This window comes from Equus asinus, chromosome 2 (genome assembly GCF_041296235.1).
Source record: "Equus asinus isolate D_3611 breed Donkey chromosome 2, EquAss-T2T_v2, whole genome shotgun sequence".
In the NCBI taxonomy this organism is placed as follows: domain Eukaryota; kingdom Metazoa; phylum Chordata; class Mammalia; order Perissodactyla; family Equidae; genus Equus; species Equus asinus.
This window is the reverse complement of record NC_091791.1, coordinates 139,138,818-139,163,989: the sequence shown is the minus strand read 5'-3', so window position 1 is coordinate 139,163,989 and position 25,172 is coordinate 139,138,818. Positions and strand designations below refer to the sequence as shown.

Below are 25,172 nucleotides of genomic sequence, written 5' to 3'. Positions count from 1 at the left end.
AATGGATTGCAAAATGGTGATATCCTAATTCTAAAAATCCTTTTTAATTTTTCCATAAAGCCAAACTTCCTTATCAACTGTATTGTTACTCTGAAGTACAGTCACTTCCCTTGAATTGGTTACCTAGTGACAAATGAGTTTGTGTATGTAGAAGTGGTGTTTATATCATTTTGGACGCACAAATTGTTTAAAAACATAATTTCTATGCTGTGATTCACTACGATTATGATGATGATACTCAAAATGCCCCATCTTTGGCTCATGTATTATTTTCCTATGGCTGCTGTACCAAATTATCACAAACTTGCTGGCTTAAGACAACAGAAATGTATTATTGCACAGTTCTGGAGGCCAGAAGCCCAAAATCAGTTTCACGAGGCCGAAATCAAGGTATTGGCAGGCCCACGCTCCCTCTGGAGGCTCTAGGGGAGAAACTGCTCCTTGCCTCCTCTAGCTTCTGGTGGCTGCCAGCGTTCCTTGGCTTGTAGCTGGATCACTCCCATCTCTGCCTCCATGGTCACATTGCTTTCTCTTCTGTGTGTCAAATCGCCTTCTGCATCCCTCTTACAGAGATACATGTGATTGCATTTAGGACACACGCCTCTTATCTTATACTCTCCCCATCTCAACATCCTTAACTTAATCATATATGCAAAGTCTTTGCCATATAAGGAAATATTTACATATTCCAGGAACTAGGACCTGATGTCTGTGGGGGCCATTATTCGGCCTACCACAGCTAGTGAGAACCCTTTGAAGTCGGTTCCTGTGTCCTTTGACCTGACTCCAGTTATTTCAGATAACTTCCTTACCTTTTGATACAAGAAGCCTTTCCAGGCTTATTATATTTCTTATCTCTTACCTTTAACCAGCCACTCTCCAGGGAACTTTTTTCTTTTCTTTTTTTAAGTACGAATGGTATTTATAAACCACAGTTTGGGCATTAGGGATGTTCTTTGCTAACGGGTTATCATTGAATCAAGGGGTCCAGGAATCAAGGGGGTAAGTGAGAATGACTTCTCAATATTACATCTAATAGCACACTCACAGAATTTTTGCTTCCTGTGCCTGCAACTTTGGGCTCTGTTTGTTGGGTCCCAAGGGAGGAATGTGTCCACTAGGAAACCAACAATGCTTTTACTGAACTGGAAATTGAGATTCCCACTTGGGCATTTAGGGTTCTTGTGCCACTGGACCAATGGGAAGAGAAGGGGGGTTATTGTATTGACTGGGATGCTTGATTCCAATTATCAAGGGAAATATGGCTGCTGCTAAACAATGGAGGGGACTCTCTGGACTGCCTCCTGGTGTCCCCATGTTCAAGTTAATGGAAGGCTACAGCAACTCACTAAAGGAAGGTTCACTGAGGACTTAGATACTTCAGGGATGGAATATAGGGTCTTCCCACCAGGTAAAGAACCCCCGTCAGCTGAGGCACTGACTCAGGGCAACTGGAAGATGATGAGGGCTGTGAAAAGAAGAAAGATCCATGACAGCCATTTGATTTATAAAAATGAGGACTATGCCAGCTATGTTTCTTTCTTATATACATATTTTTACATGTTAATCACTTCCCCCTCTCTTTCTTCTGTCGTTGTATATAAAAGTTTCTGTGTTAAGTAATTTTACAACTTAGTTTTAAGATTACAGAACATCCAGAGGAGTTAACTTAACTAGAAGAGGAATTATCATCATCCAGACTGGTGGGCCTTTGTGTCTTTCTTTTGGGGGAGAGATTAAGCATATTTTGTACAAGAAATAATTTGTTGTTGTATGTAAATCTCAAAATGGGGAAAAGGCTGGGCATATATGCACAGTAGTCAAAGGAGGGTGCTGGCTATTTTCTGTCCTCTCAGCTCCATATTAACTCTTCTGTATTTCCCTCTTCACTGTTGTGGCAGGAGATCCACAAGCTACATTTCCCAGACTCCCTGCAGCTGGATTTCTGTTTAGTTCTACCTTGGAGAGGCACTACTGGGATACTGGAAGGTGAGAGGAAAGGAGAAACCGTTTTTCTTATACCTTCTGGTAGTGTCACCACCAACAGTGACAGCAGCAGAAGCAACAGGTGCAGTGGCAGCAGCAGTGACAGCAACAGCACAATGGCAGCTGTGGCTGGCTAGTGTAGGCCAACTGATGGCTGTATCAGGCAGCTTGGTTCAACAGCAGCAGCCTCAGTGGCACAGTGACTGTGGCCTCTGGGTTATGCTGTTTTCTTTTGCTCCCTCCAGCAACAGGGATGTTAGCTGCTTCCTTCGTTACTATTTAGATACACTTACCTTTCCTCTTTTGCTCCTCCAGCCCTTTGAACACCTTTCTAAGAAACTCCCTGTATTAAATTCCTTCTGTTTGAAATACATACGTGGTGGTTTCTATTTCCCTGATTGGAAACTGACTGATACACTCCCTCTAAGGTAGGCACTATAGAGTCCCCAAGCAAGCTGAAGACATAGTTCTTTTCTTCAAGGGTCCTACATATTTAAGTGTCAAGATGGGTAGATAATTCAGTATTAAGTAGGGTGACACAGGAGTCCAGGGAAAGTTAAGAAACACCGGAAATAGATAGGGTGAGGGAAAGCTTCTTAGAAGTGGTGGGGCTTGAGTGGAGGAGACAGATCTGGGACAGGCAGGGAGAAGACAGCAGACTTCTTCCTTAGCATTGTTTTTTTAAAGATTTAAAAAACATTGTGGTAAGATATGCATAACAGGGGCCAGCCCTATGGTGTAGTGATTAAGTTCACGTGCTCCACTTCAGTGGCCTGGGGTTTGCCAGTTCTGATCCTGGGTGTGGACCTCCACACTGCTCATCAAGCCATGCTGTGGTGGCATCCCACATAGAATAACTAGAAGGACTTACAACTAGGATACACAACTATGTACTGAGGCTTTGGGGAGAAAAAAAAAAAGGAAGATGGGCAACAGATGCTAGCTCAGGGCCAATCTTCCTCACCAAAAAGCATGTTCCCCCCTCCAAAAAAAGAAAGATATTCATAACATTAAATTTATCATTGTAATCATTTTTAAGTGTACAGTTCATTGTGGTTCACACTGTTGTGCAACCAAACTTTATATATAGGCATACCTCAAAGATGTGAGTTCGGTTCCGCACCACTGCAATAAAGTGAATATCACAATAAAGCAAGTCACAGGAACTTTTTCAGTTTCCCAGTGCATATAAAAGTTATGTTTACCCTATACTGTAGTCTATTAAGTGTGCAATAGCATTATGTCTAAAAAATGTACATACCTTAATTTAGAAATACTTTATTGCTAAAAAAAGCTGACTATCATCTGAGCCTTCAGTGAGTGGTAATCTTTTTTGCTGGTGCGCGGTCTTGAAAGAATGCAAAATCTCTAAAGTGCAATAAAAAGAAGCACAATAAAACTAGGTATGCCTATACCCATTAAACAACAACTCATCCTCCCAGCCCCTGGCAACCACCATTCTACTTTCAGTCTCTATAAATGTGACCGCTCTAAGTACCTCACAGAAGTAGAACCATACAGTATTTGTACTTATTTTACTTAGCATATTGTCCTCAAGGTCCGTCTATGTTGTAGCATGTGTCAGAAACTTTTTTGTATTTAAGGCTGAATGATAGTCCATTGTATGTGTATATAACATTTTGTTTACCCATTCATCCTTTGATAGACACTTGGGTTGCTTCCACCTTTCAGCTTTTGTGAATAATGCTGCTATGAACGAGGGTGTACAAGTATTTCTTTGAGTCTCTGCTTCCAATTCTTTTGGGTATACACCTGGAAGTGGTATTGCTGGGTCATATGGCAGCTCCAGTCTTCATCTTTTGAGGAACCTCTATACTGTTCTCAATAGAGGCTGCACCAAATTACATTCCCACCAACAGTGCACAAGTGTTCCCTTTTTTTTTTTTTTTAAAGATTTTATTTTTTCCTTTTTCTCCCCAAAGCCCCCCGGTACATAGTTGTGTATTCTTCGTTGTGGGTCCTTCTAGTTGTGGCATGTGGGACGCTGCCTCAGCGTGGTCTGATGAGCAGTGCCATGTCCGCGCCCAGGATTCGAACTAACGAAACACTGGGCCGCCTGCAGCAGAGCGCGCGAACTTAACCACTCGACCACGGGGCCAGCCCCCACAAGTGTTCCCTTTTCTCCACATCCTCACCAACACTTGTTATTTCTTGTCTTTTTGATGATAGCCATTCTAACAGGTGTGGTGATATCACTGTGGGAAGAGTTCCCACTATGGGAAAGTTAGAACCGCCATACCACAATGCCAGTGTCAGCCGTGTGATGTGTATGCAAGTCATTAGAACTGACAGGAGCAAATATCAGGCTGTGACTTCCGCACTCCCGCCCAGGCAAAAGCAGAGGTGTGTATAGCGGTTAACCTAAGTATGAGAACTCGTTTTGACTGATGGAATGAAGCATAAACCTGAGGCATTCCACGTCAGTTACCTGGATGAGTAGCTGAGTGAGTACTGGAACTGACCCAAGTTCTTCCTGTCCTTTGTTGTTGTTTTTTTTCACGTATTTAAATGGCTCCTTTGTAAGAGGTCCAAAGAGGAGCTCAATATGGGTTACACTCAGATACAACTGGGCTGAAGTTTTGAAGGATGTATAGAATTTTGATTCTGAAAGGAAAGGCATGAGAAATGGAGGAAACAGCAGAACCAAAGATGAGAGAAATGTTAGATCTGACTTTGTTTCTTTCTCAAACTTAAGCGGAACAGACTGTGATGGTTGGTAGCATGGTGAGGAAGAGAACACTAGAACAGATTACACAGAATGGACTGCAAGGATGAAAGTTAGTTTTAACGTGAGCATCGAGGACTATACTGACTGCTGAGGTAACACTGTAGGAGCACCCAGAGAATGGCTTAAGTCATTATTACACCAATTAGCAGGTCAAGCCAGTCAACCATATCTTACAAGAAACTCCTCACCTAGGATCAATATGCTGCTTCTGACTCTTGCAAGCACCGTCTATTGACATCATTTACAGGATTCTAAATTCACAAGTGGGTACAACTCCAGCCCTATATTTCTTTCTGTAGGATCTAAGTGACTGTTAACAGGAAGTTTAAATCATAACTTACTCCTTAGAAGCAGAAATTCTACAACCATTTTAAGTTGACTATCAACATATTTGTCTACTAACCACTATGCCGAACCTCCAAAGTAAAAAGGCCTTGATTTTGACTAACTGCAATTAAGAAAAATCTTAATTATATAACTTCTAGTAATTTAGAGAGAGGAAGTCTTAATTTCTTAAGCTGTAAAAAGAGGGGAAAGTTGTTCCAGGCCTGTTACAAGGCTTACCCAGGAGAGCAGATGTACCACATGTAGCACTTGGCCTCACCCATAATAAAGTTAGTTATTTTGGCTATCATCTTACAAACAAAAAGTCTCATTTCTCTGCTGCTAAAGAGATCAGACTTGAGCACTGGCTCCTTACAAATGATGACACCTATTGTATAACAGCTTTCTACATCTGAAACAAGAGGGACTGTGCCATACGAAGAACTATTTAACATTTTAATAAGTTCACGAGAAGCTATTTTACTGAGGATTACTGCCAAGTCTATTACCTCTCAGCAGATGGAGAAAGGTGACTTCTTGTGCCTATGGGGCAGCTTCAGCACAGTGAACTAGGGCTGAATTGGGGTTGACTACAGGATGGGGCTGTCAAGAGCCTACTCTTACTAAATGATAAACTGGACCAAGTTCTTATTAAAAAGAGTTGGTCTTAATTCATCTATAGTCAGCTGCTAAATTCCAGTTACTCAATTACGTGGTGCCTGACATTCTCCCTCGTTATATTTTACAAATGCCACATTCTTCATTATACACTCCGAGACTGACAAACGAGGGAAACTTTCTTCAAGTACACAAAGATATGGCATACATTTAGTAGGACTTCTACTGAAAGTCTAATAAGTGGTAAGATGTAGATCATTTAAGAGTGTATGAGGCAATCTCGTCAAGATGGTGGTGTAGGCAGACTCTGAACTCACCTCCTCCCACAAACACAAACAGGTTACAATTATTCTTGGAAAAATTACCCTGGAGAGAAAACTGAAAACGGGATAAAAAGAACCCCCACAACAAGAGACAGTCGTGACTGAGGCAGAAGAGGCGGAAATTCCTTCTGGAGAGGAAAAAGCCACCTTTGGGAGCCACAGACCTTCACCGCCGGCCAGGCGGGAGCAAACCTAAGGTACGCAGCCCTCCCTGGAGAAGTGGGGAGCTTAGCAGGGACCCATTACCACTATAAGCATCCTTCAGACTTGGCCCAACTGAGATGAGTGTCCTACTATCTGGCTTCACTGGCTATTAACTGCAATGGTGAATACCCCCAGAAAAGCTATTGGAGGAAAGCCGAAAAAAACCCATGTCTTAAAGGGCCCATGCACAAATTCACCCCTCTCAGAGCAACCTAAAATCTCCAAAAAGAAAGCTGCACAGTCTTTTGGTGAAAAGAGACTCACTTGGTAGGATCTGGGTGCATCTTGGTGAGAGGTGAGACCTCTCTGGAGACTGAAACATTGGCAGTAGCCATTGTTGTGACTAACTACAGGCATGCTGACAGAGATGCTGGCAGACACCATTGAAGTTCTTTCCCTGCCCTGATAGCCTGGGGGGTCTGCCACAACCACTAGAGCAGGCAGCAGACTTAATCCAGTTCAGCCAGGCCAGGCAGCCCACCTTAGGGACCAACCCCACCCAACAGCAAGCCCTTAGGCTTCTCGTCACCCTGCAGAGACTGGGTGCCTTGATCCTCTACAGGCAGGCAAGTGTGTCCACCTCTGTGGAGCAGGGTCTGTGTGAGGGCAGGATGAACGGTGGGGGACATTGGTGGAGAGGTGGGGGCCTCTGCAGTGGGGCAACTGGGTACACTCCAGGGGGTCAGGAAGTGTGCACAGACCAGGGCTGTGGTGACATTATGTGTGGACCTGTGGGGGGAGAGGCTTATCAGCGGCAGAAGACCTGTGCTTCACCAACAGCCACAAAGAGGATCAGTCCCACCTTGCAAAGCCTGAAACAAGTGGGTGCTCCTGTGCCTAGGGCCAGTCCCACTCAGCTGCACTCCTAAGAGAGCTGACAACAGCCTTGTAGGCCTGAGGACTACAGCAACTGTAAGCCCCTGAGCCTAGCAACCAACTACACTGGGTACCTACCCAATTATCAGGAAAACTGCAACAGGAGTGTGCTATTAGACGTTGCAGCCAATGGTGCTGGGGCTCCTAAACCAGATCTACAAACAGCCTGCCAGGGAGGGAAAGACTGAACTCCCTGGGTACCTTCAATAACAGCAACCCTGCCACAGCAGAAGGATAGAAATAGCCCAAACAGGGGTCACTCGTGGATCATTTAGACTGGTGACGAGAGAAGCACAGCGCTGGGCCTCAAAAGGCATCTCTTACGTAAGGCCACTTCTCCAACATCAGGAGACATAGGTGACTCACCTAATACACAGATATAACTACAGAGAAAGAGGCATAATGAGGAGGCAAAGGAATATATCTCAAGCAAGGGAAGAGGACAAAACCCCAGAAAAAGAACTAAATGAAACAGAAACAAGCAATCTACCTGACAAAGAGTTCAAACAAAAACTCATAAGGATGCTCACTGATACTGGGAGAAGACTGGATGAACACAGTGAGAATGTCAACAAAGAATTAGAAAATACGAAAAACAAGAAAACAATCAGAAATGAAGAATACAATACTGGAAATGAAAAATTCCCTAGAGGGACTCAAATAGCAGAATAGATAATACAGAAGAACGGATCAGCAAGCTGGAAGAAAGACTAGAGAAAATCACCTAAGCTGAACAGATAAAAGAAAAAAGATTTAGACAGAATGAGAACAGTCTAAGAGAACTCTGGGACAATATCAAGTGCACTAACATTCATATTATAGGCGTCCCAGAAGGAGAAGAGAGAGACAAAGGGGCAGAGACTCTATTTGAAGAAATAATAGCTGAAAACTTTCCTAAGGAAGGAAACAGACGTCCAAGTACAGGAAGCACAGAGAGCACCAAAGAAGATGAACACCAGCAGGCCCACACTGAGACACATTATAATTAAAATGTCCAAAATTAAAGAGAGAATCCTAAAAGTGGCAAGAGAAAGGCAACAAGAGAGATACAAAGGAAAGCCCATAAGGCTATCAGTGGACTTCTCAGTCAAAACCCTACAAGCTGGAAGAGAGTGGCATGACATATTTAAAGTGCTGAAAGGAAAAAAAACGACAGCCAAGAATACTTTATCCAGCAAGGTTATCATTCAAAATGGAAGGAGAGATAAAGAGCTTCCTAGACAGGCAAAAATTAAAGGAGTTTATCACCAAGAAACCAGTTCTAGGAGAAATGCTGAAGCGACTTATTTAAGTGGGAAAGAGCAGACCACAAATAAGGATAAGAAAATTATCAAAAAAAACCCCCCAAAAAACAAAACCCAACCAGGCAATAAAATCACTGGCAAAGGCAAAAATACAGTAAAGGTAGCAGATTAACCACCTATGAAGATAATATGTAAGTTAAAAGACAAAAGTACTAAAATTACCTATTTCAATGATAAGAGGGTAATGGATAGACACACACAAACCAAGAGATTAGATATGATTTCAAAAACAAAGTGTTCGAGGAGGGGAGCAAAAGAGTAGAGCTTTTAGAAAAGAGTGAAGCTAAAGAGATTATCAACTCAATACAGATTGCTATATACATAGAATGCTCATGGTAATCACAAACCAGAAACCTATAATAAGTAAGTAAGCAAGAGGAAAGAAATCAAACATATTACTAAAGAAAGGCATCAAATCACAAGGGAAGAGAGCAAGAGAAGAAGAAAGGAACAAAGAAGAATTACTAAAACACTCAGAAAAAATGTAACAAAATAGCAATAAATACATATTTATCAATAGCTACTTTAAATGTCAATGGACTAAATGCTCCAATCAAAAGACATAGGGTGGTCAATTGGATAAAAAAACAAGACTGATATATATGCTGCATACAGGAGACACACTTCAGACCTAAAGACACTCACAAACTGAAAGTGAATGGATGGAAAAAGATATTCCAAGCAAATGGCAAAGAAAAGAAAGTGGGGTAGCAATACTTAGACAAAATAGACTTTAAAACAAAAACTAACAAGACAAAGAAGGGCATCACCTAATGATAAAGGGAACAATCCAACACGAGGATATAACACATGTAAATATCTATGCACCCAACACAGGAGCACCTAAATATATAAAGCAATTATTAACAGACTTAAAAGGAGAAACAGACAGTAACACAATAATAGTAAGGGACTTTAACACTCCACTTACACCAATGGATAGATCATCCAAACAGAAGATCAATAAGGAAACATTGGTCTTAAGCGACACATTAGACCAGATGGACTTAGATATATATAGAACATTCCATGCAAAAACCGCAGAATACACATTCTTTTCAAATGGATGTGGAACATTCTCCAGGATTGATCACATAACAGGCCACAAAACTAGTCTCAATAAATTTAAGAAGATCAAAATAATGCCAAGCATCTTTTCTGACCACAAAGGTACAAAACTAAAAATCAACCACAGGAAGAAAACCAGAAAAGACACAAATATGTGGAGATTAAATAAAATGCTACTAAACGATTGGGTCAATGAAGAAATCAAAGGAGAAATCAAAAAATTCCTGGAGACAAATGAAAATGAAAATATGACATGCCAAAATCTATAGGATACAGCAAAAGCAGTTCTAAGAGGGAAGTTTATAGCAATTCAGGCCTACCTCAACAAACAAGAAAAATCCCAAATAAACAATCTAACAGTGCACCTAAAGGAACTGGAAAAAGAACAACAAAGAAAGCCCAAAATCAGCAGAAGGAAGGAAACAATAAAAATCAGAGCAGAAATAAATGAAATAGAGGCTAAAAAAAAAACCAAAAAACAAAAAATTAATGAAACCAAGGGACGGTTCTTTGAAAAGATAAACAAAACTGACAAACCTTTAGCTAGACTCACCCAGAAAAAAAGAGAGAAGGCTCAAAAAAATAAAATCAGCAATAAAAGAGAAGAAATTACAACAGACACCTGAGAAATACAAAAGATTATAAGAATACTATGAAAAGCTATATGCCAACAAATTGGATAATCTAGAAGAAACGGATAAATTCTTAGAATCATACAACCTTCCAAAACTGGATCAAGAAGTAGTAGAGAATTTGAATAGACCAATCACCAGTAAGGACATCAAAACAGTAATCAAAAACCTCCCCAAAAATAAAAGTCCAGGACTAGATGGCTTCCCTGGTGAATTCTACCAAACGTTCAAAGAAGACTTAAACCTATCCTTCTCAAACTGTTCCAAAAACTGAAGAGGAGGGGAGGCTTCCTAACTCATTCTATGAAACCAACACTATCCTGATACCAAAACCAGAGAACGACAACACACAAAAAGGAAACTATAGGCCAATATCACTGATGAACATCAATGCAAAAATCCTCAACGAAATACTAGCAAATCAAATACAACAATACCTTAAAAAGATCATACATCATGATCAACTGGGTTTCATTCCAGGGATGCAGGGATAGTTCAACATCTGCAAATCAATCAACGTGATACACCATGTTAACAAAATGAAGAATAAAAATCACATGATCATCTCAATAGATGCAGAGAAAGCATTTGACAAGATACAGCATCCATTTACGATAAAAACGCTAAATAAAATGGGTATAGAGGGAAAATACCTCAACATAATAAAGGCCATATATGATAAAGCCACAGCTAACATCATTCTCAATGGAGAAAAACTGAAATCTATCCCTGTAAGAACAAGAACCAGACAAGGATGCCCACTTTCACCACTCTTATTTAACATAGTACTGGAAGTCCTAGCCAGAGCAATCAGGCAAGAAAAATAAATAAAAGAGATTTAAATTGGAAAAAAAGAATGGAAACTGTCACTATTTGCAGATGGCATTATTTTATATATAGAAAACCCTAAAGAATCCACTAAAAAACTTTTAGAAATAATAAATGAATACAGTCAAGTCACAGGATGCCAAGTCAACATACAAAAATCAGTTGTTTCTATACACTAACAACAAAGTAGCAGAAAGAGAAATTAACTATACAATCCCATTTACCATTGCAACAAAAAGAATAAAATACCTAGGAATAAACTTAACCAAAGAGGTGAAAGATCTGTACACTGAAAACTGTAATACATTGTTAAAAGAAATTGGAGAAGACACAAAGAAATGGAAAGATATTCCGTGCTCTTGGATTGGAAGAATTAACATCATTAAAATGTCCATACTTCCTAAAGCAATCTATAGATTCAACCCAATCCCGATCAAAGTTCCAATAACATTTTTCACAGAAATAGAACAAAGAATCCTAAAATGTATGTGGACCAACAAAAGACCCTGAATAGCCAAAGCAATCCTGAGGAAAATGAACAAAGCTGGAGGTATCGCATTTCCTGATTTCAAAATATACTACAAAGCTATAGTAACCAAAACAGCATGGTACTGGCACAAAACAGACATATAGATCAATGGAATAGAATTGAGAGCCCAGAAATAAACCCAAACATATGTGAACAGCTAATTTTTGACAAGGGAGCCAAGAGCATACAATGCAGAAAGGAAAGTCTCTTCAATAAATGATATTGGGAAAACTGGACAGTCCTATGCAAAAGAATGAAAGTAGACCATTATCTTACACCATGCACAAAAATCAACGCAAAATGGATTAAAGACTTGAATGTAAGACCTGAAACCATGAAATTTCTAGAAGAAAACATAGGCAGCACGCTCTTTGACACTGGTCTTAGCAGCATATTTTCAAGTACCATGTCTGACCAGGCAAGGGAAACCAAAGAAAAAATAAACAAATGGGACTACAGCAAACCAAAAAGCTTCTGCACAGCAAGGGAAACCATCAACAAAATGAAAGGACAACCTAACAACTGGGAGAAGATATTTGCAAAGCATATATCAGATAAGGGGTTAATATCCAAAATATATAAGGAACTCAAATGTCTCAACAACAAAGAAACCAACAATGCAATTAAAAAATGGGCAAAAGATCTGAAGATAAATTTCTCCAAAGAAGATATTCGTATGGCCAACAGGCACATGAAAAGATGCTCAACATCATTAACTATCAGGGAAATGCAAATCAAAACTACAATGAGATATCACCTCACTCCAGTCAGAAGGGCTACAACTAACAAGACAGGAAACAAGTGTTGGAGAGGATGTGGAGAGAAGGGAACCCTTGTACACTGCTGGTGAGAGGATAAACTGGTGCAGCCACTATGGAAAACAGTATCCAGTTCCCTCAGAAAATTAAGAATAGATCTACAATACGATCCAGCTATTGCACAGCTGGGTATTTATCCAAAGAACATGAAAACACTAATGCATAAAGATACATGCACTCCCATGTTCGTCGCAGCATTATTCACAATAGCCAAGACTTGGAAGCAACCCAGGTACCCATCAAGGGACAAACGGATAAAGAAGATGTGGCATATACACACAATGGAATACTACTCAGCCATAAGAAATGATGAAATCAGGCCATTTGTGACAACATGGATGGACCTTGAGAGTATTATGATAAGTGAAGTCAGTCAGAGGGAGAAAGTCAAATACTACATGATCTCACTCATAAGCAGAAGATAAAAACAATGACAAACAAATACACAGCAACAGAGATTGGATTGGTGATTACCAAACAGGAAGGGTGGAGGGGGGCAGGCAAAAGGGGTGATGGATTATAATTAGTCTTTGGGTGGTGAACATGATGTAATCTACACAGAATTTGAAATATATTACGATGTACATCTGAAACTTACATAATGTTATAATCCAATGTTACTGCAGTAAGTAAATTACTTTAAAAAAATCCTGGGGGGGGAAGAAAGAGTGTATGAAACTTTTCCAACATGGCCAGTTCAAGAAATCATTTACATGTCAGGTGGAGACTATGTTGTTGGAAATATGATTTTTGATTTTGTTTTGGAAGCTATATAAAGATTGTCTAACTTTTTCTAGTTGAGTTGCACTTAGATTTTTCATATCAATTACCTTTGGTTTTGAACTTTTAAAATAGAGATTTTCTAAGTAAAATTCCAATCTAGAATTTGGTTTTGCCCCTGCTGATGCTTTCATCAGCTAAAGTTACAACTGATAAAACTAATTAGACTTTATTGAAATGAATTCATTTTCTAATTTCGTTTGCAAGGAACATGGTCCTCTTTCAAAATGCTTATCTAGTATCTTCACATTGCTAGCTTAATAGCTCTACTAGTTATTACTCACATTGAGTTTTAAAATGAGTTTATTAAAGAATGTTCTTAGGAAGGCAACAATGTTTGATTTGTCATTAAAAAAGTTGTTTCTTCATGCTGTATAGTAAAGGTAATGTAAGAGGCTACAGAGGTATAAGCTTTTTCTACTCAATTCTGGTAGTACAGCACAGTGTAGTCATGTCTGCAATGCTAGAATAAATAAAAAAAGTCTCTTCTATGCTTCTCTTCAAAAAGCGATGAATAGTAACAGAAGATGGCATAAAAAAGCCATTTTTTTCCTAGTCATTCTGTAGTATTGGAGCCAGTATCTAGGAAATAAGAGGAGAAAAAGAGTAAATTCAAGGAACAACTTAATTTTAAATCAATATGTACATATATATTTTGTGGAATGAATGACTGTTCATTGAGAAAATAAAGAGCCAAATTAATTCCTTAATTTCCTTCCCTTCTCTCTCAAAGTTTTATGTTTTCTTCCTTCCTTCCTTCCTTTTCCACATATCATAAAATTTACCCTTTTAAAGTGTAAGTTTAGTAGATTTTAATATATATGCACAGAGTTGTGCAACAATCACCGCTAGCTAATTCCAGAACATTGTTGTCACCTGCCGGGGTCCAGCCTCGGCAGAGTCCAGGTTCCCGTGGGAGAGATGGCGTCGGCGAAAGTGTAAGTGCTTGACGTGAGACTCGAAGCAGTTGCAAGCAAGTCCAATTTATTTCAGGGACAGGGTACACTTATATAGGAAAAAATCACACGAGGTGGTCTAACTATTGTCGTCATGGGAACAACAGGAGAGGGGCAGTGCGTGACTAAAGGTAATAATCAAAGGTGGTTGTCTACATACCAGATGTGCAGCATACATATCGATTGTTTAGGAAGAGGTTACATAGCTTCAGGGTCTTCAAAGAAGTTAGGAGGGCAGCGAGTATATAATTAACGGAATATAGACCCCCTCATCCTTGGGGGCTGCTGTTTGTTCTTTGAGATATGTTTATTGCTAGTTCTGCCTGTTTTTACAAGGCTTCCAGGACAGAGGGAAGACGTTAATCAGTAATAGGCTTTAGAAAGGAGGTCAAAGGATTCTGCTTAAAGAATTATGTTCCCTGGAGAAGTGCCTTGCACGATTCTCCTTCCATTGCCAGACCTTGTCACAATACAATGGCAGCTAGATTGGGGGAATGCTTCCCACAGTCACCCCAAAAAGAAACCCTGTACCCATGAGCAGTCACTCTCCACTCCTCCCTCCCCTAGGCTCCTGGAAACTACTAATCTACTTTCCGTCTCGAGGGATTTCTTATTAAATTTAAATACTTTAAGAATATCTTTTAAAAAAATAAAGCAGGAACTAACGGTGGTGCTGGTTTGAGGAGTGGGGAAGGAGAGGCAAGGTTGAAGAGGGAAGCTGACCGTGAAAATACCTTAAGAACTTAAATAACTTTCCTTTCAAGGCAGAGGTAAAAAGACAGTGCTTAGCTCTCCATATTTATGCTAGAGAAAAACCAAGTTATACTACATTTGGTTCTTAGAACTGCTGCATAACCATGTTTTTCTCAGGTTCTCTATGTTGCAAATTAGACCACAAAGACTGTAACATACAATCAGAAGAGAAATGTATTTAACTCCTGGTGAGAAACAGATCAAAATTCTAGCCACAAAAACTTTTTCTCTGCTTCTATATTAGGAACTCAACTCTGTTTCACAAAGTTGACTTTTAGAAAGAATGGGCTTATTTGATAGCAGCACTGCATTTAGAATGCTATTTTCTTAATTACTTAAACTTCTGCCTCTATATTTTAATTTTGGAAAAAAATTTCTAAGACTGTGTACTTTTTTGCTGACATAGAGTATATGGGACACAATCTAAGCTCTTCTTGAATACTCAACAATTTTTCTTTGAAGATCAATTACTACACTGTGCTGTAAGTGGGGCAAGCTCCTCAGGCGCCACTGCCAACAGGTAAGGCTGATTTGCTATTTTTTCATCCACTGAAATTTGAAAAAACAGATAACATTGTATCTTTAAGCAAGAGTAATAAACTCTAAGGATCATCAGACAGAAGCTCCTATGAGTAAAATACACGTTTGCATGGACTCTTTGGTTCTTAGTTATATTTCAAATTATTGAAACTGACACACTACTAGTCTACATCTGTGTTGTCCAGTATGGTAGCCACTGGCTAGACACGTGGCTATTTAAATTACCTAAAGTTAACTGATAAATAAAAATTAAAACATTAAATTTCTCAGTTGCCCTAATATACCTCAAGTGCAGACAGAGAACATTTCCATTAGTATAAAAGTTTTACTGAACAGTACTGGTCTACAAGATTAACTCATTTCGATAGAGGTCTAAGACTTTATAAGTTAATGCCCAAATTCTACAGTCTAGTAAAAACTTAAAAACCTAAGGGTTATAAGGATGCTATTAGCCTAAATTATAAGAAAAAATATGAAAAAAGTATACATTATCTGATGTATAGAAATATTATCATCTTGTGATCCAGGAACTATAAAATAACATGGATCTTTTCTGTCATGACAGCAAGGAACACAGTATGTGATGACTACATTAAAAAGTCATCTATGCTTAAAGTTCCTGGAATGATTATTCCTAGATAACCTTCCAGAAGGTCTAAGTCATTGTAACATTGCTAGTTTCAAAGACTTTCTGACATCTGGAAGAGACTATTTCTTTAAAAAGGGCTGAAGGTATCATTTTATGTAGCCTTTAAAAAGCACGTTTAACAGAACAGTTAATGATTTATGTGTAAAAAATGATATATTTGGAAATGTGTATATATGCATACATATATTACTATAAAATATATACATAAGTAAAGACTAGAAGGTTACATAATAAAATATTACAAGTGATGTTATCTCCAGATGGCGTTACAAATGTTTTTCTTCTGTGTGCTTTTCTGTCTTCTCTACATTTTCCAGCAATTAGACTATTTCTTTCAAAATCCGAAATACATATAAAAAAAAAAAACCACCCAACCCCATAACCTGAGAAATGTAGGTTATTACTTTCTACATTTCTCTTTCTCTTGCTTTTCAAAATTCCCCTTCTGGGAGAGTAACAGTATTCTCTATTCATTTCAGGAATAGCTGCTTTAAATACAAATGGTTCAGATCATAAAGTAAAGTAAGTATATATTTAAAATACAATTAGCAAAATGGAGATAACTAATCATGGAATAGAAAACCAAGATGCATAGTTTTTGAAACATTTAAGGACCTGAACAAGTTCTTAGGTCTGCTGTGGAAAATCCACCCGCACAGAGGTAACACATCCGAGGAATGGATATTTACCATTATGACTGATAAGGTTCTTTTAAATAACCACTTTTAAAATACAAAATCCATAGGTATCCAGCAAAACAGGAACCAGAGGATAAACTTCCTTAAAGAAAAAGGTGGTTTCGAAAAGCCTGACAAATACTTCAAATTTGCAACTGAAATAGGGAAGAAAAGTTTTTAGTTTGCTTATTTTTTCCCCCACACAAATTCAATCTGCTGGAAGTAAGTCTACATGTAATAAGAAATGTTTATACCTAAAGTCAGTAAGAGGACTATTTAAGATCTGGAATTCAGACTCTAGCTGAGCTAGAAGCCAGGTCTCTATCTGGGAGTGGATCATTGGCCATTTTCCACCTTAATTTCAGATGAAGACTTTTCTAAAGACTCATACAAACAGACACCAACAGAATACAAGATTTGAAGTAGCTTTGCTTTCACAGTAATTAGATGAATACTTACTTTTACCATCACAGGCTACAATTTTCACTTTATCCACTTTAATAAGTTCTGTCACCTCTCTGAATTCAACATCATTCAATACAAAAGTCCACACATTATCGCAGAATCTGTATGTATTAAGAGAGCCCTTTAAAGACAAAAAATTTAGACATACCATGAAGAGTCATTTTTTTCCCTCTTATGCTACCAAGTATACAATTCTTAAAACAGTATGATTATTCAATACTTAGTTGCTTAAGATTTTTCTTAATTTTCATCCTACCACTTAAAAAACTTAGATAAATTTCCTAAGGGAAGCATTAAAAAAAATCTTAGCAGACTATTTTCAGTGCTGTAACAGTCTGAAAATTACTTACCTTAAATCTGAAGGAAACCAGAATGGAAATTTGAATTTCTACTGCCCTCATGTGGCTAAATTATGAAAGTTCATTAGAATTTTTATGTAAACACTTTTTAAATACAACATTTTATTGTGTAAATTCTCTGAACTTGTACAAAAACAGGGATTTCCTAGAAACATTCAATTTTAATCCTGTGACTTAGCTCAGATGAATTACTGTAGTAGCCATTACTGTCCTGTGCAACTGACATTCTTCCATTAATTAAAAGTTCTCTCTTCTTTTTAGGAGCAGGAATATGTACTTGAATATTATAAGTAAATTTTTGTAGAATATGGTAGAAGTGCAAGTATAGACACCAAAAGAATACAATCAAAACCTGGGATACACATACACGCATACTCACATATGAAACTGAGTATCTAAGACATTTGTATGCCTACAACCTTCAATTCAGAAAAAAGGCATTCAGCACAAAAATGTTCCCTGCAGTGTTATTTGTAATAGCAAAAACTGGATTCTATCTAAATATTTTATCTAATGAAAAGGATTAGAGAAACTATGATGGCTATGAAGGAATTACTGAGTTTAGTAAACATGAATAATTACTATTTGTAGACCATGCTTGGCTCTGAGGGTACAATGGAAGCAATGGAAATACGGTCCCTGCCATCAGTGAGCTTCGGTTAGCAGGGGAGATCATCACAACAAGTAAAAACACAGTATAACAGTGCTATGACACACTGGTAAGTGGAAAAAAGGACACAGGATTGTAAATGTAAAAAAACAAATTTAAAAATTAGATCTGCTCCTTGGCTACAGTCTGAGTTTCTGGAAGGCTAAACAGCCAAAAGCCAAACTCAACGTTCATTTCCGGCACCCCTGAACTTGTGTGTCATCAATGATCCTATGAATGTGTAGGTTACTGTCATATCCAACTGGCGGTAGCTGTGTAGGTAATTTGAACAGGCATGTTACTGGGATTTATGGTTAGTATGTGAACATTCACTTTCAAATATATGTTGAAATTCTACTGTTTTATTGTGAAAGTAAAATGCTACAAGAGATTGACTGTGAAAGCTGTTAATTTTATATATTAAAAGGTATTAAATGATTTCCAATATTTAGATTAAAACAAATTGATGATTAAGAGCGTATATTACTTAGATAACTTTAGAACTAACAAATGTTTAAAAAAGTTTATTTTACCTAATCTCTTCCTGTGTTTAAACGTAATCTTTTTAGAAAAGTTTAAAAGACCTTTCCTGTATTTAATTTAGTTTTTAAGTATCTTCACTGTCTTTATTGGAAAGTCAGAATCTATTTAGTATCTCAAATATAGGGACTCAAAGAATGATTATTGTTTTAAAAATAAGATTTTGGATTTATTCTTTATATTCAAAAACTTCCTTCTATATAATGTTTGGCCTTGGTCCAGTAACTGATTTTAACACTCATTTGGCCAAACTATCTTCAACACACCTCTAATTTTTTTTACGTGTATCTACAACTTTCACTTTATCCACTTTAATAAGTTCTGTCACTTTTCTCAAGTTAAAACATCATCTTAAAAAGTTATATAATACATGTTCATTGTAGAAACATCAAATAACAGGGAAAAAGAAATTGTCAGTGTCAATAGAAGGGCTATTTTTCCTTGACTATTAAGTCTTTTAATCCTTGCTTAATTACTGTTTGAAGTTTAGTATTATAATAATGTTTAATCATTACTCTCATCTGCCAGTGAGAGTAATGCTTGCAAAAGCATACTAGTTCAAGCTGAATTTTATCCCTAAAAATTAATTCAGTTCAAGGTCCTTGGTAAAAACATATTTTGACTTTTTTATTAATAAATGCCAACATATAACATTCTATTAAATGATCTGTTATAGGAAATTCATGAGGATTTAAAGCAAATTTAGCATGTAGCATATTATCCTATTCTTTCAATGGGTCCTTGATCTTATTGCTAGGCCAGTAAAAAATATATATTTAAATGTGATCTAGCAATATGGCTTTAAAAATTAGGTATTACCAATATATTATCTCTTTTGTCTTTGCCATATGCCCACTCAAGCATAACAGAAGGCTATTTGCAAACATTCTGGACTTAAAATTGATCAAGTTTGTGGTAATGATGGTGGTGGGGGGGGGGGGGTGATGAAAGCCTGAGCAGTTGCAGTAGGAATGAAAATCAGATCTGATCAAAATATGAGTAATTATTTATAGCTTCTGGAAAACAGACAAATTTACAAAACACTTTCTAAGAGAAATGCAAATGTCAGACTACTTTAACTTTAGCTAAACAGATCCAAACTAGAAGCCTACCACAATACAACTAGAAGACTATTCAGACCTTGTGAACCCTACCGAGTCTGATAAGCAGTCAAACAAAATTCCTATATGGGCAAAAGTTTATATATTAGCATGGATCAATTTAGAATGAAAGCATCATGCTTTGAATGACAAACCCGGCAAAGTTTTAGGTTTATTTATACAAAAACAAAAGCAAACTAATTTTGTCAGAATCGCCAATGTTAAAAAATCTGATAAAATTTTATAGTTTTAAAGATGCATTTTACTCCAGATAATTTTTAGGCATGTGAAATTAACAGACTTATTTATACGAATATACAACATGTGCAGATTTTATCCCTTCATTAAAATCTAAGTCATACAAGGCCTTGTCTGTCTGGTTCTCTTCTGTATACTCAATATCCAGAACAATGCCTGGTACGTAGTAGGCTCTGAAATGTTCGCTGAATAAATGATAAATTTTTCTTTTGTGTTTTTCATCATGAACAAAAACCAAAACCCCCAAACACTAAAGTTCTCTTAAATAAAAATTAATTTGTATGTTCTTTTCATGTATTGATTTTCATATATTTCAACTTTTTAATTTCTACTTTATGGTTATGTCTTATAACATAAGCATACATATTAGATAAATATAATAACCAAGTATTGTACCCTATATTATATAACTCCATCAATATCATAACGTGGTAAATTATTTCTATTCACTATGATACTTTCATTGGGCCTTTTAATCTGAATTCACCATCAAATTGAGAAAGATAATTTTGTTCAGTTTGGGATTACTGTTCAAAGTATAAATAACTCAAATGAAATGAAGCTATCAGAACAGACTTATCTACCACCACTTCAGGTCTTTATAAGCTATGTTATCTAAGAGTAGATGGGAGGCAACCTGAAGTTTCTAGAAATAACTGTACTTTCCCAGAATGGTTGAAGGTCAGAGTTTGAAAAACAGAACAGAACTTAGGGATTACTCTGTCACTTATCTTCAGAGCTGCAGATAACGTTTCAGGCGTTTGAAAACTCAGTAACTCTTCAGGGAAGGTAGCCAAATACACACAGGCTGATTTGTGAAACAATGGAATAAAAATCTAAAAACAACTTTGTATCTCACATTAAGTTGGATGAATTTAGTATAAAAAGTAAAGTATAATTTAGTTACTATAAAACAAGTTCCAAAATTTGATGAAGCCATCTCTTCCTTTTATGATTAATAAATATTGAGGGGGTCCTAAAAAGCACTGTTGTAACAACCACTGGTACAGGCTTCTAGATTTAGGAAAATATCCTTACCCTGAAATTGACTCTGTTCCTGACCCTCTGAGCCAACGCTGAATTTATAGCCTTATCAAACTGAAGGAGGACTTGAAGGGCAAGCTGCGGGGTGATCTGTTGAGACTGAGAAAAAGTAAAGGTCACACATCCTCTTAGGGAAGAACGTTAAAGACAAAATAAACAAAAATATATGAATTATCATCTAAAATTTAACTGAGGTTAACCAGAGCCTCTAAACTAGAATTCCTTATTCTTCTTTGCTATAACTGACAATTAAGAAGCAAAGGCTGACAATATTTTCTTGCACTGTGTTGACACAAACATAATTTTGAAAAGAAAACATGCAGTGATGTTACAACACCAGGACAAAACTCTGTCATTCCTTCAAGACTGTCTGGAAAGAGGCATTCAATAAATTGAAGGAACCAAGTTTCTTTTAAATAAAAAACAAAGGACAACAATGTATTAAAAAAATTCAAATACACTTTATCAAAGCTCATAAAATATATGAAAACATAGAAATACTTATGTTCTTAGATGAGAGGTTTATATAAGAAGGTTATTCTCTTAAAATTGAAATATAAATTCAAAATTCTTATTTAAATCTCAAAATGACTTTATCAAATTGTCCAAAATTATCTTAAAGCTACATAGAATATGCCTGTCTTAGGAGAAAACCAACAATACCAATTTTTATGTTAACAAAAATCTTTGAAAATTTAGATATATTCAACTGTATCATTTAATCACTGTTTTATACCCTGTCGTCAGGATGGTATAATGCTCAGGGATTTGAAGTCATTCATCTGAACACTGACTTGCCAGGCTGAACAGTCATTACAAACCCATCTAAATTAACATGTCAATGTTCAGTCTCCCACCTGTATGAGCTCATCGAGGCTCTCCTGAAGACTGTTTCCCAAAGTGGTATTTCTGTATAACTGATATGCCATGGCTTAGGAGGAAGCAATTGTTTTTCTTATTCAGGCTTGCATTGATGTCCTATAAGTTTCATATGAAAGCATTAAAAAAAGAAAATATTGTAAATCATGTATGTAATATAGTCTACTTCACATATTCTAATACATACTATCAGAACTCTTGTAATTGCAAATTACTATATAATTGTTATTTTGACATATGCATTTATACTCCTTTATGCAAAGTACAGATATTATATTTATTAAAATGTACATCTTTACTATTTCTTTCAAAAGTCTGCCTTTTGACCTAGTCTAGAATTTACCACGTACCATTCCTTTCTACTTAGTGTCAAGTCACTGATCCAGACAATCTTCAGCTCGCAACTCCACGCCTTCCCCTTCATTTTCCTGTTCTCTTAAAATTTGGGATTTCTAGAGTGCCTACCAAGAAGACAGCACAGCACTGTGATAGGAGAGGAAGAGGAATAAAGATACACTCCTAACCCTAAAAAATGTATACTCTACACAGGGTAACAGACATACAAAAAAGTTAAATTCAAGAGAGAATGAGACCTGTGATAGAGATATACACAGTGTACTATGGAGGCTGTCTGTGGACTTGAATGAGTCAGCTCCCAAAAGCTTCCTGATTCTTCAAGCTAGACTTAGCCAAGCAAAGGAGGAAAGTCATCCTAGGCTGAAAGGATAGAGTGAGTAAAGCCATAGAAGGATGAAATAATACAATTTGTTTTGTATTATTAGGGGGTAAGTATGAATAGGAAGCGGTGGGAGATGAGGCTGTAAAAGATGGTACGGAGGGATATGTTCTATCAGGAGAGGTGCCAGGGTTTACAGCGCAGGCGATGTGGAGCCAGTGAAGCATTCCAGGCAGGAAAGGTGAGACATATGGGTAGCAAGGGGAAGAACGAACTTGAGAGCAAGATTAGGGAGAGAGGAGGGCAGCAGTAGTACAGAGTCAACAAACACTGAGCTACTACGTGTCATGTACAAGATCCCTGACCACGGCACTTTCAGTTTAGAGGTGGACAGAAGGAGATAGATTCAAGGAGCAATCATCAGGCAAAGCTCAGCAAAAATAATGGTCAGGTAGCAGTCGTCACATTACACACCTTGTGAGCATTTGATGCACTAGATCACTTCTGCCTCGTGAAACCTTTTCTTGGGCTTTTGGGACCCCACTCTCCTCCCACATCACTGGATACTACCATTTTTCTTGTTTGTCTTTTGCTGGTTCCTCCTCAGCAACCGGACTTCTAATTACTTGAGTGCCCTAAGGCTTCCGATGCCTGCCCTTTATACGCTTTACTCCTATAGTTACTTCACCCAGACTTATAGCTTTAAATACTACGTATCTGTTGATGACTCTCAAATTTATACCTCCAGTCCTGACTTCTCCCCTTGTTGCCATATATAAAATTGTCTACTCGACAGTGGACAGAAATATCAAGTAGGTAGCTCAAATCAAATTTGTCAAACACCAACTCCTGATACTACCTGTGATATTGTGATTTTTAAGAAATATATATTTGGTCAGATGACCAAAATATGTTTTTCATATATATCTGATCTTTGTCCATAATTCCTGGCTCTCAGCTCCCAAAGCCCTTGGAATTTCTTGTCTATGTTAATGAAGGTGACTTTTGGACTCCACCCAAGGGCGGGGGCTGGTTGCCAGGAGAACAAGCCCTGTGATCAGAGGATTGAGACTTTCAGTTCCACCCCCACATTTCCAGGAAGGGGGAACTTAAGGTTGCATCAACTGCCAATGGCCAAAGACTTAGTTGGTCAATCATGACTATGTAATGAAGACTCCATAAAAACCCAAAAGGACAGCCTGTCAATCTTTCTTTAGAGAGCTTGCATGTTGGGGAACCAGCATGCTTCCTCTTGCCACCTTGCCGGGCCCCAAGCTCCATGATGACAGCAGCTCTTTTGTTCTGGACGTCGCCCTACATATCTCTTCATCTGACTATTGTATACTTTAATATCCTTTTACAATAAACTGGTGATCTATTAAGTAACCTTTCTCTGAGTTCTGTGAGCCGCTCAGGCAAATTAATGGAACCTGAGGAAAGGGGGTCGTGGAAACCTCTGACTTATAGCCAGCTGGCCAGAAGTACAGGTCACAACCGGGGACTTGCAAGTGATGCCTGAAGTGGGAGGTGGTCTTGTGGGACTGAGCCCTTTACCTGTGGAATCTGATTCTATCTCTGGGTCAGAATTGAGCTGAATTCTCCGACACCCTGCTGGTGTCCAAGAACTGCTTGTTGGTGTGGGGAAGTTTCCACACCCACACACTGGAATTGAGTCCAGAAACCCTTTGCACCACCCCTCCAAACTTTTTCTGCCCTCAGTTTGCCACCACATTAAACAGTAAATCTAGTCTTCCAGTAAGACAGCCCTCAGACCTTCTAGTTTTAACTTTTCTCTCACCCTGCATCCAATCTGTCAGCCTATCTTGTCAGTGCTTCCTTCTATATATTGCCAGAATCTGACAACTTTTACCATCTCCACCGCTACCACTAAGTTACCATCATCCCATCATCTGTCACTAAGATTACTGTGATAGCTTTCTACCCTTGCCTACCCAACCCCCACCCCAGCCACACTAAGCCTTTTAAACATAAATCAAACCACATCACCCATTTATTCAAAACCTCAGATGGCAGCATCCTATCTCAGAGTAAAAAACAAAGTCCTTCTAGTGGTTTGCAAGGCCTACATGATCTGGGCCCCCCACTACCTCTCTGAATGTATCTTTTTCCACTTACTCCCTCATTCACTCTGCTCCAGTCATACTGGTCCCTTGCTGCTCTTCGATATGGCAAGATGTTCTTGCTTTAGGGCCTTTGCACCAGCTGTTCTTCTTGCTTTGAATGTTCTTCCCAGATACCTGCATGGTTCACTACATTTGACTCATATCTCTGCTCAAACATGACTTCATCAGAAAGGACCTCTGTGACAAAGCTATAAAAAAGATCTGCCCTCCTTCCCCCTTACAATGCTTTATTTTCATTCATACCATTAATTGAAGCTGACATATATATGCTTATTCTGTTTCCAGCCACTAAAATAGACGTCCATGATGGTAGGGACAGTTATATATTTATCATCTGGAACAGTGCCTAGTATAACGTATGTATTCAATAAGTATTTGTTAGTGAATAAATAACTCGGTGGTATGTCAAAATGTTAATATCAAATATAAAAGTACCTAAGTGAG

The 25,172-nt window shown here is 37.9% G+C and overlaps 2 protein-coding genes and 1 long non-coding RNA gene across 4 annotated transcripts in view; 1 reads left to right on the top strand and 2 right to left on the bottom strand.

Annotated features, from left to right (window-relative positions):
* Window positions 1-1,862: 1,862 nt before the first annotated feature.
* On the top strand, window positions 1,863-18,477 carry LOC139042388 (uncharacterized). Its single transcript, XR_011499087.1, has 5 exons — window positions 1,863-1,989; window positions 6,017-6,197; window positions 15,155-15,268; window positions 16,417-16,459; window positions 18,030-18,477. It is a non-coding gene; the product is annotated as an uncharacterized lncRNA (long non-coding RNA).
* GTF2A2 (general transcription factor IIA subunit 2) lies at window positions 13,325-22,013 on the bottom strand. The gene is made up of 4 exons (XM_014851072.3): window positions 21,887-22,013; window positions 21,024-21,128; window positions 17,074-17,200; window positions 13,325-13,621 (listed from the first exon to the last, which is right to left on the bottom strand). Exons 1-4 carry the CDS (start codon window positions 21,956-21,958, stop codon window positions 13,596-13,598), a joined length of 330 nt encoding a protein of 109 aa, XP_014706558.1. The 5' UTR covers window positions 21,959-22,013; the 3' UTR covers window positions 13,325-13,595.
* The window catches only part of BNIP2 (BCL2 interacting protein 2), a 38,516-nt gene continuing 35,289 nt past the window's right edge, over window positions 21,946-25,172 (bottom strand). For both annotated transcript variants that reach the window (XM_014850433.3, XM_044764789.2), the window contains one exon: window positions 21,946-22,007. In XM_014850433.3, coding sequence (XP_014705919.2) covers window positions 21,989-22,007 — 19 coding nt within the window. In that variant the 3' untranslated portion in view covers window positions 21,946-21,988. The remainder of the gene's footprint in view (window positions 22,008-25,172) is intronic.

Coding starts and splice junctions, on each gene's coding strand:
- GTF2A2 (XM_014851072.3), bottom strand. CDS start 21,958: ATGGCATATCAGTTATACAGAAATACCACTTTGGGAAACAGTCTTCAG. Junction 17,201..21,023: donor GGAACAGAGTCAATTTCAGG/GTAAGGATATTT, acceptor TTGTCTTTAAAG/GGCTCTCTTAATACATACAG. Junction 13,622..17,073: donor TGTAGCCTGTGATGGTAAAA/GTAAGTATTCAT, acceptor CTTATTTCCTAG/ATACTGGCTCCAATACTACA.